The 14,929-nt window shown below is 38.7% G+C and overlaps 1 protein-coding gene across 3 annotated transcripts in view; it reads left to right on the forward strand.

Moving 5' to 3' along the window:
• Positions 1 to 9,019, forward strand: part of BRAF (B-Raf proto-oncogene, serine/threonine kinase) — a 134,202-nt gene extending 125,183 nt beyond the window's left edge. For 2 of the 3 annotated variants that reach the window (XM_037049061.1, XM_037049059.1), the window contains 2 exons: positions 320 to 473; positions 7,883 to 9,019. In XM_037049061.1, coding sequence (XP_036904956.1) covers positions 320 to 473; positions 7,883 to 7,905 — 177 coding nt within the window. In that variant the 3' untranslated portion in view covers positions 7,906 to 9,019. Of the gene's footprint in view, positions 1 to 319; positions 538 to 7,882 lie in introns of all 3 variants that reach the window. The other variant, XM_037049060.1, reaches the window with a different exon arrangement.
• Positions 9,020 to 14,929: the final 5,910 nt, after the last annotated feature.

Here is a 14,929-nt window from a genome sequence, read left to right on the forward strand (position 1 = left end):
AATAGGCATTTAACTGGTTTAAATATTTTTTATTATTTACTGTTCCAAGGCAACAAATGATCTAAAAATGTAAAAAAAAAAAAAAAAAAAGGCTAATTATGGGTAAATTTCCCCATCCAGTTTACAAAGATTAAAGCTGTAAGTAGTTTGGTAGTTTTTAAGGAAAAATATCAGTTTCCTAAGTATTTTTCTGGGCATTTAGGATAATACTGAAAACAATGTAAGAGTTCAGGTGCTTTCCTGTATGATGGGGCTCTTAAAGATTAATACCACCTAGATTTTTATTCTTTTTTCTTTTTCTTTTTTTGCCTTTTTTTAGATCCTCGCCTCTATTGAGCTGCTGGCCCGCTCATTGCCAAAAATTCACCGCAGTGCATCAGAACCCTCCTTGAACCGGGCTGGCTTCCAGACAGAGGATTTCAGTCTCTACGCTTGTGCTTCTCCGAAAACGCCCATCCAGGCAGGGGGATACGGTGCGTTTCCTGTCCACTGAGCTGAATTGACTCAGGGGAGTGTACAGGAGGGGAGGGACGAGGGGTAATGAACATGTTTGCTCATATATTAGTTCAATTAAATAGGACTTTTTGAAAGGTGAGCCGAAGAAAACTTATAAACTTATGTTTTTAAAGACTGGATGTAATTTTTCCCAATCTAAAATGCATACTTAGCATTGGATCTTCAACCCCCAGGGGTTTTTAAATGTATAGACATTGCTAAGAAATTGCAGTGCCCCTTCCAGATGCTTTACTGTTCCCAGTTTGTTTTGTTTCCTTGGTTATTCTAATTATTAAACTTCAATTAAACTTTTCCCAGGCACCTCTTGTCATTAGCCCCCGCTCGTCCGCCAGGGTCTCCGAAGAGCCGTGGCGCTCCCGTGCATGAGTGCAGGGGGAGGGTGACGGCAGGGTCGCCTGTGTCGGGCGAGGCGGACCAGGCAGGTCACATTCAGGAAGCCACTAAAATTGAATGGCCTTATTTTTATTCTTAATATTTTTTCTGTAACTATTTCTTCTTAATACACTTTGGAAAGTGTGAATGTCCTTTATTCCCTTAAAGCAATAAATTAGACTAAATCTCTTTTTATAAATTGTGGGTGCAGATAACCAAAGCCATCATGAGGAGTGGCATTTTTGACATGAGTAACATGGTTTAACTTTGGATTTTTAGTGGGAAATGTTATAAATTGGAGTTCCTCTTAGATGTTTCTTTGTATATTAAGGATATCTTACATATATAGTAGCTGGATTTCCTTACAAATGTACTACCTCCTGCTCCCCCAGAAAGCTTCACAGACTCCTGTGAGAACTCTTAGGTTTGTTTGTTTTTCTTTTAGATATCTGGTTGCCAAACACCAGGTAATGAATTTTTAAAAAATAATTATTACTTTAAATTATCTTACCTCTCATGATGCCTATTTTAGCAATCACCTGACCCATGTGTCTCATAACATTTTTGTGTTCCTTAATGTTCTGTCCCCAGCAATTCTACTTATTATGAATGAATACCACTCTGTTTTTATGTTCTGTGCTACAGAGTATTTGTTAGCGCTTTCTAATGCTTACACTGTCTTGTGGAGAAAACGACTGTAATATGGCAGTCAATAAATTCTTACTGTGAACCATAATCTTACTGGGAAGCCACATTGGTGTTATCTTATCAAAGAAATTGAATCCCTACTTCAGACTCAGCCCAGGGACCAAAATCAGACTGTTAAATATATCTTCATTTATTCAATTTGGATTTGTGCTGATTTTTAAATAACAGCTGACAGTTCCAAGTTATTAAGGCACACAGACAGTGTCTGCATAAATGCTGTCTTCTTTGAAGCCAATAAAGAAGACAATTGGGAAGACTTTAAACAACTAATAATGACTTAGTTTTTAAGTACCATGAATTTTTTAAACTTTTTTTTATTTGAATAGGTAAGATTTTATCCAGGGAAACTACTCAGTGATAAGTATGCCATATATATCTTTAGACCCTCATATTTGGGTAGCTGAAGATAAGTAACTCCATTAATGTTTTTAGAAATTGATTCAGCCCTGGCTGTTGTGGCTCAATGGATTTAGTGCTGGCCTGCTGACTGAAAGGTCACTGGTTTGATTCCTGGTCCGAGCACATGCCTGGGTTGTGGGTCAGGTTCCTGGTTGTGGGTGCACAACAAGCAACCAATTGATACTTCTTTTTTTTTTCTTTTGTTGTTGTTTTGGCTATTGTCACTTTTATTTTTTAATGTTCTATTGTTTATGCTATTATAGTTGTCCCAGTTTTTCCCCCTTCTCCTTACACCAAACCCACCCCCCACTTCCATAGTCAGTCCCCACACTGTTGTCCATGTCCATGGGTCCTTCGTGTATGTTCTTTGACAAATCCCTTCACCTTCTTTCAGTCAGTCTCCACCTCCCTCCTCCCCTTTTATAGCTGTCAGTCTATCCTATGATTCTATGACTCTGGTTCTATTTTGCTCTGTAAGATCATGTGGTCATTGTCTTTCACCAACTGGCTTATTTCACTTAGCATAATAGTCTCCAGTTCCATCTATGCTTTCACAAAAGGTAGGAATTCCTTCTTTTTTCTGTTTCATAGTATTCCAGTGTGTAAATGTACCACAGTTTTTTAATCCACTCATCTATTGATGGGCGCTTAGGCTGTTTACAGATCTTGGCTGTTGTAAATAAATAGTGCTGCTATGGACACAGAGGTACATAAATTGTTTTGAATTGGTGTTTTAGGATTCTTAGAGTATAATCCCAGCAGTGGAATCGTTGGGTCAAAAGGCAGTTCCACGTTTAATTTTTTGAGGAAACTCCATACTGCTTTCCACAGTCGCTACACCAGTCTGCATTCCACCAGCAGTGCACAAGGGTTCCCTTTTCTCCATGTCCTCACCAGCACTTGTTTGTTGATTTATTAATGATAACCATTTTGGCAGGTGTGTGGTGATATCTCTCATTGTGCTTTTAGATTTGCATCTCTGATGGCTAGTCACGTTGAGAATTTCTTCATATGTCTATGGGCCATCTGTATGCTCTCCATGGAAAAGTGTCTATTCAGGGGGGGTTTTAAATTGGATTATTGGTTTTCCTGGTGTTGAGTTATGTGAGTTCTTTATATATTTTAGATATTAAACCCTTGTCCAGTGTATCATTGGCAAATATATTTTCCCATACAGTTGGGTTCATCTTCATTTTGATGTTTTCATAAGCCAGGCAGAATCTTTTTAATTTAATGTAGTTATATTTGCTTTTTTTCCCTTAATTTCTTTTGCCCTCGGAGATATGTCAGCAGAAATACTTATACATGAGATATCTGAAATGTTATTGCTGATGTTTTCTGATAGATTTTTATTGTATCACAACTTATATTTAAGCCTTTTATCCAAATGGAGTTTATTCTTCTGTACGGGGTAAGTTGGTGTTCTAGTTTCATTTTTTTGCACATACCAGTCAGTCCAGTTCTGCCAATACCATTTATTGAAGAGACTATCTCTGCTCCATAGTGCACTAATGCTCCCTTTGTCAAAAATTAATTGACCATAGAGACATGGGTTTCTTTTTGGGCTCTCTGTTCTGTTCCATTGGTCTGTATGCTGTTCTTATGCTGGTACCAGACTATTTTGATTACAGCGATGTTGTATAGTTCAGTATCAGGCATTGTGATCCTTCCAACTCAGTTCTTCTTTCTCAAGATTGCTGAGGCTTTTGGGGGTCTTTCTTGGTTCCTTATACATTTTTGGAATATTTGTTCTAGATCTGTGAGATATGCCATTGGTATTTTAATGATTAAAAATTATAGATTGGATTGAATCTATAGATTGCTTTGGGTGGTATGGACATTTTAATGATGTTAACTCTTCCAATCCATGAACATAGTATATACTTCCATTTATTTGTGTCTTCCTCAATTTCTTTCTTCGGTGTTCTGCAGTTTTCCGAGTACAGGTCTTTTACCTCCTTGGTTAAATTTATTCCTAGGTCCTTCATTGTTGTTGCTGCTGCTGCTATAGTAAATGGGAGTTTTTCTTAGTGTCTCTTTCTGATAGGTCATGTTGGTGTACAAAGATGCCATCAATTTCTGAATACTGACTTCGTTTCCCACTATGTTGCCAAATTCACTTACCTTACTTAGTAGGTACCAGGTAGTTTTTTCGTGGAGACTTTGGGTTTTCTATGTGCACTCTAATGTCATTTGCAAAGAATGACAGTTTTGCTTCCTCCTTTCCAATTTGGATGCTTTTTATTCTTGTCTGATTGCTGTGGCTAGGACTTGCGGTACTAGGTTGGTAAGAGTAGTGAAAGTGAATACCCCAGTCTTGTTCCTGCTCTTATGGGAAATGCTTTTAGTTTTTGCCCATTGAATTCCATGTTTCTTTGCTAAATTGATGCTTTCCTCCCTCTCTTTCTCCCTCCCTTTTCCTCTAAAAATAAAATAAATAAAATCTTTAGAACAAAAAGTAAATAGTAACTACTTAACACACCACCAGCTTAAATGGCCTTTCTCTCAAGTTGGCCACTCCCTCAATTTGAGATGATCTGCCCTTTTTTTTAAAACACAATATTACAAAAAGGGTATTTCATATCTAAAACATTTTGTCAGTTTGTAGGCTTATTTACTTGAAACATTTATTGAGCATTTCTGTAGCACTTTTTATTTTACTAAGTATTTCATCTCTCCTGGGATCATTTCTCTAAAGAACTCGAGATGTCCAGTGTGTCTGTGCCAGAATGTTCCCCATCCTTTTGGAACTGCCTGAAGGGTCACCACAAAGAAAGAATGGGGCTTATTCTGGTGATAAATGACTGCCCCCCACTATCTAAAGTATGATTTAGTTACCAGTGGGGGGCACACACAAAAGGCAACCACACATTGATGTTTCTCTCCTTCTCTTTTCTCCCTCCCTTTCCCTCTGTCTAAAAATAAAATCTTTTAAAGTAAACAAATAAAGTATGATTGATTTATATACAGAATAATATTATATTAGATTTTTCTTAGCACATTTTATCTTTAAGGGGAAATTTTATCAAATTATATGTATAACAGCCACTGAAAAATACATTCAATTCTGGAATAAGAAGTAGTTATTTAGTAATATCTTAAAGCTAGTTTAAAAAAACCCTTAGTTTTCAAATGAATAAACCATGATATTTGAGTTATCTAAAATCACAAGGTCTTCCCAAGTGTACTGTGTCCTATTCTTAAATAAAGTCAAATGAAGAATAGGGCTTAGGTTCTTCTCACCTAGAAAGGAAGTAAAAAAAAATTTCATTTTGGCCTCTGATTTTTCAATTAATAATTAAATACCGAGATTTTCAAAGAAATCAGAGTATATGGGTATTTCACTCCAAATAACTTCACACAAGCAGAATTGACTCTTACTTCAGATAAATAAGGTAGAAAGTATGATAATAGAGCTTTCCAGATAATGCAAGAAAGAATAAGCAAGAAAAGATTTTTTCCCTCAAAACAGCGCTATCACCTGTTACCTGTTACCGCCATTGTTTTCTTAAATTTCTCCATGATTTTAGGGACATATATAGAAAGAGTTTATTGATCCCTAAACTGTAAGTTCTTTTTGTCTTTTTTTTTTTTTCCTGGACTTGAAATCTGATTACAGAAAGAACTGCATTCTATTAAAAGCAGTATAAAGATCTTCCTTCCTCTGGTAGGAAGATCTTTAGTGTTGGCTTTATTGGTATTTGATTTGGACTTTGTTGGTAAGATTTTGTGCTTTGGAGGATTGTTTTGGGTGTTTTTATTTTTAAGGTTAATATTCAAGTTTGTAGACTAGAGCACTTCAACAAAATGGAGTGTTTGATTATAATAATAAGAAACATTGAAGGTGTTTTTTTAAGTAACATGTTTTTAATTTATTTTTAGAGAGGAGAAGGGAAGGAGAAAGAGAGGGAGAGAAACATCAATGTGAGAGAGAAAGATCTATCGATCAGTTGCCTCTCACATGTGCCCCAACCCCGGGGACCAACCCATAACCAAGGCATGTGCCCTGACTGGGAACCAAACTGACGACCTTTTGCTTTGTGAGACAATGCCCAACCAACTGAGCCACTCCAGCCAGGGCTAAAGTTAGGATTTGATGTATTATATAAGATTTGACTTAGAGTTATCGTTTTCTGATATTCTCCATTAATAGATGAATTCTAGCCATTTTTCATAAAGATTTATATTAAGTAAATCCTGTTTTACACTGGCTTCCTTTAAGGAGATTTAGATTCTTCTGAAGTGACTCATGTGAATATTGAAAATTGCTTTAAAGAAATACATTAAAATACTGACAAAAATGGCAACCTTAAAACCATAAGGAGTTCAAACCATAATGAGAATGTTTATGTACTTCTTGTCTTTGTTAATATTGTATCTTCCTATGGTTATACTTCATATATTTTACTCCTCAAGGTCTTAGTCATTTGGCTTTTTTTAAAATCAGCACCAAACTTCCTAGACTTTTTTTTTTACTTTAAATAAGGGGCAATAATTCTTTTACCCTTCCTTGATCTTTTGACTCACAATACCTTGGCTAATTGCTTGTTAAAAGGAATCTTTAGGTGGAAAGAGAGAGTGTCACTGTCAGGGGCCCAGTTAGCAGTTGTATTCAGAATACAAAAAGAAATTATTAATCATTGAACATTGTTTAGGAGTTTGTGAATTGTTAAGACCCTGCACTTTGGAGTCAGCACCTGGCTTCGCATTCCAACTCTGCCATTTTCTAGCTATGAGATCTTGGGGGAGTTACTTAACCAGTGTAAACTCCATCTTGTTGCCCTGTAAAATAAAGAGCAACCTACCTCATCGAGTTTTTATAAGGATCAGATGCAAACATATATGAAGCCCAGTGAGGCCCTAGTACACAACAGGCACTCAAATAGTTGCTAATATTAGCAACATACGATCTGAGTTGAGGGTTCACTCAGCCAGCCATTAGCAATAGGTTGACTGTTGGAACGTGCCAGTATTCTCTAATAAACAGAATAATTGCAATCAGAAAGTGAATAGGTCATGCTCGGATTAAATAGTGTATTCATATAGGTAATTGCATGGGTCCTTATCAGAATCTGCTATTATTAAAGAATGATGTTAAGGCTGGCTAAATTCTGATAGTCTCCAGTTATTGACCAACCCCGCCCCAGATTTAACTATAGTGTATCTAACAAGAACCAACCTCCAGTCCCAAGTTTCGATAGAAGCTGGGAACAAAATGGCAGGTGAAAAAGAATGGTGCCTCCGTGAAGCCTCCGACTTCAGTAAGCTAAAAGAGTGTCGTACCTCAAACAGACTCTGGTTTAAAGAATCCTTATGCTGAGAACCGTCCGGTGGCATGTGTCTGTATGTAATTTGTTGGCAGTTGGAAAGGTGAAATGAACTAGAAGATGGAGGGTCTGGCTTTTCCTTCCTTCAGTCTAATGTGTAATGTGGACAAATCATTTCACCTCTTAATTTTCCCTTTTGCAGAATGAGGATAAATTCTAATTCTTCCTTTCTAATAGTGGCATTATAATGAAAATGAGTGGATACTTCATGGGCAGAAGTATTCTGTGAATCAACCTTACTATTTTACAATCAGTGTCTGAGATATTTTGTTCATTGGAACTGTTTTCAGCTGATTAGAACCATACCATATATAACCCAGCTAAGAACTTATCTGCAGACTTGATACTATTTGATGTAATTGAACCCACAGTCTACGTCTTATCTAAGTTGTCTTTTATGGATTTTAGGCATTTTTGCTCTTTAAATTAGCAGTGATATTGGTTGATTTATAACAGGTAGCTAGTCACCTTTCAGCAAGGTTTCGGTGAGTCTTTTTTGTGTCTCTGGGTTAATTGAGATGAAACGGTTTTTAAACTTAGCCCTTGTTCTCCCTCTACAGGAGAATTTGCAGCCTTCAAGTAGCCACACCATCATGGCAGATCTACTCTTACTTCTTAAGTCTTGTGTTCGTACAATTTGTTAACATCAAAACACAGTTCTGTTCCTCAGATCTTTTTTTAAGGATTCAAAATTTTCAATGCATAAGCTGGTGTGGAACAGAATGGAATTTTCCATCCAAGAAAAGAGGGAAGAATGTTTTAGGAATCAGAATTCTCTGCTGCCAGTGTTTCTTCTTCAACACAAACACCATGTGCATACAAGTCTGCCCACTCCCAGGAAGAAAGAGGAGAGACCCTGAGTTCTGACCTTTTGATGGTCAGGCATGATGGAAAGAAACTGCTGCTACAGCTTGGGAGATTTGCTCTGGAAGGTCTGCCGGTCAGCTGTGCCCTTCTAATCACCAGATCACTGAGTGGCTGATCATCTGATGGGGCAGTTGCATTCGCCAAGCATCGTCCTCTTTCCTGTCTGGGATTCTGTTGTGGAGCTCTTTCCCCTAGCCACCACCGGTTCATTTCTGAGGGACGGAACAAAAATGCAGCAAGCCCTTCTGTGTGGTGCACGTTCGGTCCCTGACAGATTTTTCTCAAAATGAGCTATTTTATCTAAATGGAGGATGAGAGGGGAGACGGAGCTACGTTTTGGTGCAGAGGAAAAGGGAGTGCTGCATCTTTTTCCTGACCTCCTGGATTTCTGGCCTTTATTTCCTTGCTCATTGAGGGTGTCTGCCTAACCAAGCAGGCTGGACAGTGCTGGCACGCGTTGCCGCCTTTGCTCCTTGGGTCCAGCAATGAAGAGAAGTGTTTGGGGATTTTTTTTCTCCTCCACAATCTAGCAAGTTCTCAGGAAAATCTTCCTCCTAAGCTCTTCCAAGTCACCAAGCACTTATGTGGCTACTTTGTCCAAGGCACAAAAACACCGTGGTGGTATCTAACTAAAAGCCTACAAAACTGCTCGATAACAGTTTTGAATGTGAGACACTTATGTCATTTAAATGTAAGGTACAAGTTTTAATTTCTGAGTTTCTTCTATTTTTATTAAAAAAATAATTTTCAGAATTAATTGAATTGGAATGAAATTATACTTCCCACTAGAATTATATATCCTGGAAATTGTATTTTTGTTATATAAACAACTTTTAAAGAAAAATTATCCTTTTCTCTACCTAAATATGGGGAGTCTTAGCGTATGACAAATATTTATAATTTTTAAATTAATGGTACTTGCTGGATCCATACTAACATCTTTGCCTATATCTCTTTGTTTCTTCCAGTTTACTTCGACACTACATCCTCATCCTCTTTCTAGTCTTTTATCTAGAATATGCAACCTAAAATAAAAATGGTGGTGTCTCCATTTATTCTCCTTCTTCCTTTTTTCCCAAGCCTGGTCCTCAAAAGGTTGGGTGATTTGGCAGCTGAGTTCCCCAAGCAGAGAATAGAGCGGTTTTAGGTCTATAAGGACTGAGAGAGAGGGTTTGTGAAGCCTAACATTAGTTGTTTTTGTAGAAAGCTGCTGTGATATTAAGAACCTCATTCTCTCTTTTTGTATAAGTAAAAAATATAACCTAGTCCTAGCTTCCTTTGGGCTTTGATTAAGGGTGTTTTAAGTCACAGTAGGGACAAAGAAAGTGACTCTGGACATACTAATGGTAAATTAATTACAGATATCTTCCTTATCGTGAGTCTAGAATCTCATCAGGGTTTAGGAATGTACATCAAATCAAATGTACTCAGCCCAACCAAGCTAGGTAGCTAAGGGTCTGAAAGAAATTAGATAGGACCTATAAAATAATCCAGGGAATTAGAAATCTTTTTGTTTGTTTGTTTCTAATTGCAAATTGTAACTCATCCCACTATCTTTCAGTCTGCCAAAGTTCACTGCCATTAGATGGTTTTTGCTAAAATACCTGTATTCACCGGAAGGCCTAACTGAAAATTTCACAGATTTGTAGAAAGCTGTCCCAGTAGGATAAAAATATACAGAAGTTTATTAGTGAGTTTGAAAAGTGGTGTGTCCTTAAATGTTACGCGGGCAGAGCAGTATCCTAACAAAATTCACAAATTGCACAGATGGAAATGATTCATGCTCATTTGAAGAGCATCTTTGGTGTACAATACTGCCTCTGTGAAAAGCATTGTTTGTTTTTCTTTCTAAAGTTGGTCCCCATGGATGCTGTTAAACGTGCTTGTGTTTTCTTTACCCAGATTTTATTAGAGAGCTGGGCTTAAACTCTAAGCCTGTGTGCTGAGCAAATAGAGCCTGGCGCAGGCTCAGGTGCAGGATGGCCTGGGGCAGCCCAAGCTAGGACAGGAACAGAGGAAGCTTAGCACTGCAGAGTTCCAAACAGAATTCACACTAACACACTTTTCTCTTCCCTTTCTCTTTAAAATAGGTTGCTATCTCATTTGAAAAGAAGGAACAGACTTGATCTCAAACGCATATGGGCCCAGAAGCCAGGCTCAGGGTATTCTTGAGAGATTTTTTTAGAGCCCTTAAAAAATAAAAATAAGATTTAAAAATTTCTTTTTTCTTCCTTTTATCCATCAGATTGTTTTTGCTCTCGTTTACAACTGATAGGAAAAAGGGTTTACCTCTGAGTTTCACTTGCTTTATATTTTGATGCTTAACTACAGACTTGCTGAGCTCCTAAGAAATACAAGGAAGAACTCCTTGATGTGCTGAGCACTTTATGAGTAATTTGTATAAACAGTATGTGGCTGCTTCACTGATTATCTTGTAAGGTTGTAGTTACCCGTCTTTTCTATTGAGTGGCTGCAGTGCCTTCTGTGGTGTATTTTTACTTTGGGTAAGGAGAGGTGAAGCCTTCCGAAAAATTTGAGAGTCACCATAAATGATTGACAAAGATGTAGTATTCCTGGTGGGCTTTTTTTTTTTTTTTTTAATCATTAAACCACAGTCAAGGGTCTAGACTTTTGCCACTGAAATAATACTGACCAAAAAGTAGTTTATAAAAGGGATTTGTGAATAGAAATATCCAGTGTGATTATTTGTACTGTGCACCTTAGGAGGTTTTGTCTAGCTGTCAAATTCTGGCTCCTGAACGTGCATTGTATGTGAGATCTGCTAGGACGTACTGGGGCGTCCTAGAAGGTAAAATCACATACGTAAAGTTACATGTTATGTTCATGTTGGTGTTGGAGAAGAAAGGGCAGTATAGTTATAAAGAAATAATTCAGGACTTCAACACTGTCAGCCTGAAACTGTAAATAGTTCCTAGGTTCTCGTGGGGTGCAGTCACAGCGCTTTGTCACACCATGTGGTCTCCTGTTCATCGGGCAACCTTGCAGCTGCTGCGCACCCCTCTGCAGCCCTCCTCGCCCCTCCTGCACACGCACCCTCCACCCCATCCAGCTTTAGTCTGAAACACACTGCAGAGTTCAGGGGACCTCTTCAAAAACTACCTCCTCAGAACGAGGTAATGAATAGTTATTTATTTTAAAATATGAAAAGTCAGGAGCTCTAGAACATGAAGATGATTTAGGATTTTAACTTTTATGTGTGCTTGTATATGAGCGCTCTCATTTCGTCCATAAGGGCATTATACATTTAAGCAGTAATACTGAAAAATGTAGCTCGGAGTGTCCGAATGTCACTGCAAGTGGTGCCAGAATCTGTTCAGGGGCACATTTCAGAATCTCAGCCGGAAGTCAGTTGCGTGAAATGAGATAGTTATGGTAGCACTTTCACTAACAATGATACCATTTTATTTTTCAGTGGGCTTGGCAAGACAATACACCTTCATAATGAGTTACCCACAGCTTTGTCACACGCACAGGTACTCTGACAGACTGCCCAGCTCAGAGGGTAGAAAATCATCACCCATCTTGCAAGAGTCTCTTCTCTGTCCGAGTTGGCACTGTTAGCGCTACAAGAGCGGCACCTCGAGACTAGTGATTCCAACCATCAGGCTATTTTTTCAACACACACGTAGCCAGACACGGAAGGTTTACTGTGAGTATGAACAGGAAATAGCGTATAGATCGTACATCGGAATGGTGAAGGTGAGGCTCTAGAAAAATACCTTGACAATTTGCCAAATGATCTTACTGTGCCTTCATGATGCAATAAAAAATCTAAAACCTTAGCAGAAATCAAGTGACTTGGGAAGAGAACAGCCACTCTGGTCTGACTCAGTGGTGTTAATGTTTTTTAGAGTGCAACTCAGACTGCAGAGATAAATGCACTAAAGAGTTTATAGCCAAAACCACATTTAAGAAAATGAAAAAAACAGGTAAATTTTCAGTGAACAAAATTATTTTTTTAAAGCACATAATCCCTAGTATAGTCAGATATATTTATCACAGAGCAAATAGGTTGAAATTATAGTTCAGTGACATTTCTAGAGAAACTTTTTCTACTCCCATAGGTTCTTCAAAGCATGGAACTTTTATATAACAGAAATATTTGACAGACGTTTTAAGAAATTGCTGTAGTTTAAGGTTGAAGTACTGTATGCTGGGCTGCACTTGTGTGTGTTAACTTAGTGAGAAGGGGGAAGGAAATGAAAATATGGGACAGAATTTGATTGCACCAGTTTCCAGAATGCTGCCAACCTAGACACTGATTTTTCAGAGTTTGAAATATAAACTGGCCTCCCAGGACTGGTTGGCAAATTGAACAGGACAGTGCTGTGTGGGGTGCTGGATGAGGGGGCATTGGCGTAGTTAATGACCTGGCCGTGGGTGTGAACCGGACACACTCCATGGTATGCTGCTTGTATCTTGTTTCATTCCTCACCACCCAAGAAAAGCAATATACTGTCTTCAGCAAGTTCTCGAGATGTTTAACTAAGGCGTGTTACCGATGCCCATAGGCCGTTGGGCACCGAGGAGTACTGTGGCACCTCTGCCTGGTTTTCGCATTGGCCAGCGGAGAATGGAGTGGCCAGTGTATCCATGTTCCGTGTTGCCAGCTCTGGTAAAATCGAAAATGCTGGTAAGATTTTGGTTGTATCAGTACACCTGACAGTAAGCTTTGTTTTGTTGTTTTCAGATGACTTATTTTTACTTCTGTTTGGGCCTTGACATTGAAATTCAGCCCTAAATTTTGTCATTTGTAGGAAGGATAATTAACAGTTTCTGTCAGGTATTTTTAAGGTAGAAGAGGACAAAAACTTAAGTCCTAAAATCTTAAGGTAACAGTGCTTTATTTTAAAATGCATAGGGACAGTTGGTCTCCACCTCAAAAAAGTGTTTTGCTAGATCTTTTATTTCAGCATCACAACTTCAACTGTTAATTCAGGCCTATTAATTACTAAATCAGTTTCTTTAAAATGTTTAATTTTATTTAGCTGTTTTGACTAATTAATTACAATGGTGTAATCAGCTGTGCACAAGGACACAGCCAGTGGGGGTGTTGTTTTTTTTTTGTGATGCGTTTTTTAAAAGAATTCTATATATTGAAATACTCTTTAAAAGTAAAAAACCGAAACACATTTATTCGTGATTGCATCAGAAGGAGAAAGGGTTTGTGCAAACCATCGCGGCTCCTGACAGGTGGAGCAGGTTCTCCAGCCCCCGTGGGAGGCACCTGCTCATCCTGGCATCTCCGCAGGGAATGGGCGTGACTTCCACTCTGGAGATGCATCCGGGAGGGGTTCCCATCGCAGGGGTGCAGTGGGCTCATGAGTAAGTTGCTTAGTACCAGTTTTCTTTGGAAAAGTACTGTGTTGTGTTTGTGTGTTGAGCTTTTTTAACCCATGTGTGTTTTGGTGGAGTAGGAGTTATGTAGGAGGAAACCTCAGATTTAAGCAACAAAGCTCACAGACTAGGCACAAATATAGACAAAAATGGACCAAATAGGACGGGGGAGGGTGTGGGAGTAAGTCTGAGGGTAGGGAAAAATTGATGTGAGGGTGGGACATAAACCATAATTATCCGAAATAAAATGTAAGAGTGCAATAAGTGTGCTTTTTATTCTAAGCTGTGAACGGTTTTTTAAGAAAATCATTCCTTCCTTATACATTCGTGTGTGTTCCAGACATAGCTGATTAAAACCAGCTGTGAAAACATACTGCCTTTTTATTCACATTAATTACCAACAGAAGTGGCTAATCTTTATGTCTTATTTATCTTCATGTTACATTGGTTTACATACAGGGTGTGTGCGCGCGCTGTGCCCTTTTCCCTCCATCTGAACATGTGCTCATTCGGTCCTTCGTTTCCTTTGGCCATGCTACACACTGTAGTCTCGGTCTGGCCTTCATGATGTCGCCTGATTGGAAGGACTATCACAGTGATGTGTTTTCGTTGGTTGTACACTCTGGCCCTTTCCTCACTCAGTGGTTTCTGCTTCTCCTAAAGAAGGAGTGTACACCCAACTGGGGGATTGCATTTGACCATTTACGGACATGTTCTGTTGAATTCTCCACAGTAGTTATGGTTGCTCTTTGGTTCAGACCGAGAAAAAAAGACATCACCCCCCTGTTCATTCACATCTTGGTTTGAGGATACATCTTCTAAAGGGGAGAGGAAAGGGAAGCCCTTCACGCTGTAACCAAGGGGAATCAGGGGCTCCAGGTTCACCGCTCCAGACCTCGCGGCAGTTCACGTACACATCCCTCTGTCTCGCTGCCAAAGGTTTGGGTGTCGCTCCCTTCAGCCCCACCTGAGCACTGGTTGAAAAGGCTCTCGTGGAGGCTGGGGTGTGCCCCATGAACAGATGGGGGCTTTCTAACTGCCCACAGACCTCTCTGTACCTGCTTTGCAAAAATTATGGAGTAACTATTTTTAAAACTTATTTTTGAACTCATAAGAAAAAGACATTTATTTTCAGTCAAATGGATGATGTCTCCCTCTTGTCCCTTAACCCTCAGTGTTTGCTTGAATCTTTTTTTTTTCCCCTCAATTCTTCCCCAACCGACTTCTTGATACTTTGGTTCTCTTTCCTGCTCAGGTCCCTTCATTTGTACTTTGGAATTTTTCTCATGTAAATTTGTACAATGGAAAATATTGTTCAGTTTGGATAGAAAGCATGAAGAATTAAATAAAAAAAGATAGCTGAAACTCAGATTGAAGAACTT

Source organism: Sturnira hondurensis, unplaced genomic scaffold, assembly GCF_014824575.4.
Source record: "Sturnira hondurensis isolate 20B ecotype Veracruz unplaced genomic scaffold, ASM1482457v3 Scaffold0006437, whole genome shotgun sequence".
Classification (NCBI taxonomy): Eukaryota; Metazoa; Chordata; class Mammalia; order Chiroptera; family Phyllostomidae; genus Sturnira; species Sturnira hondurensis.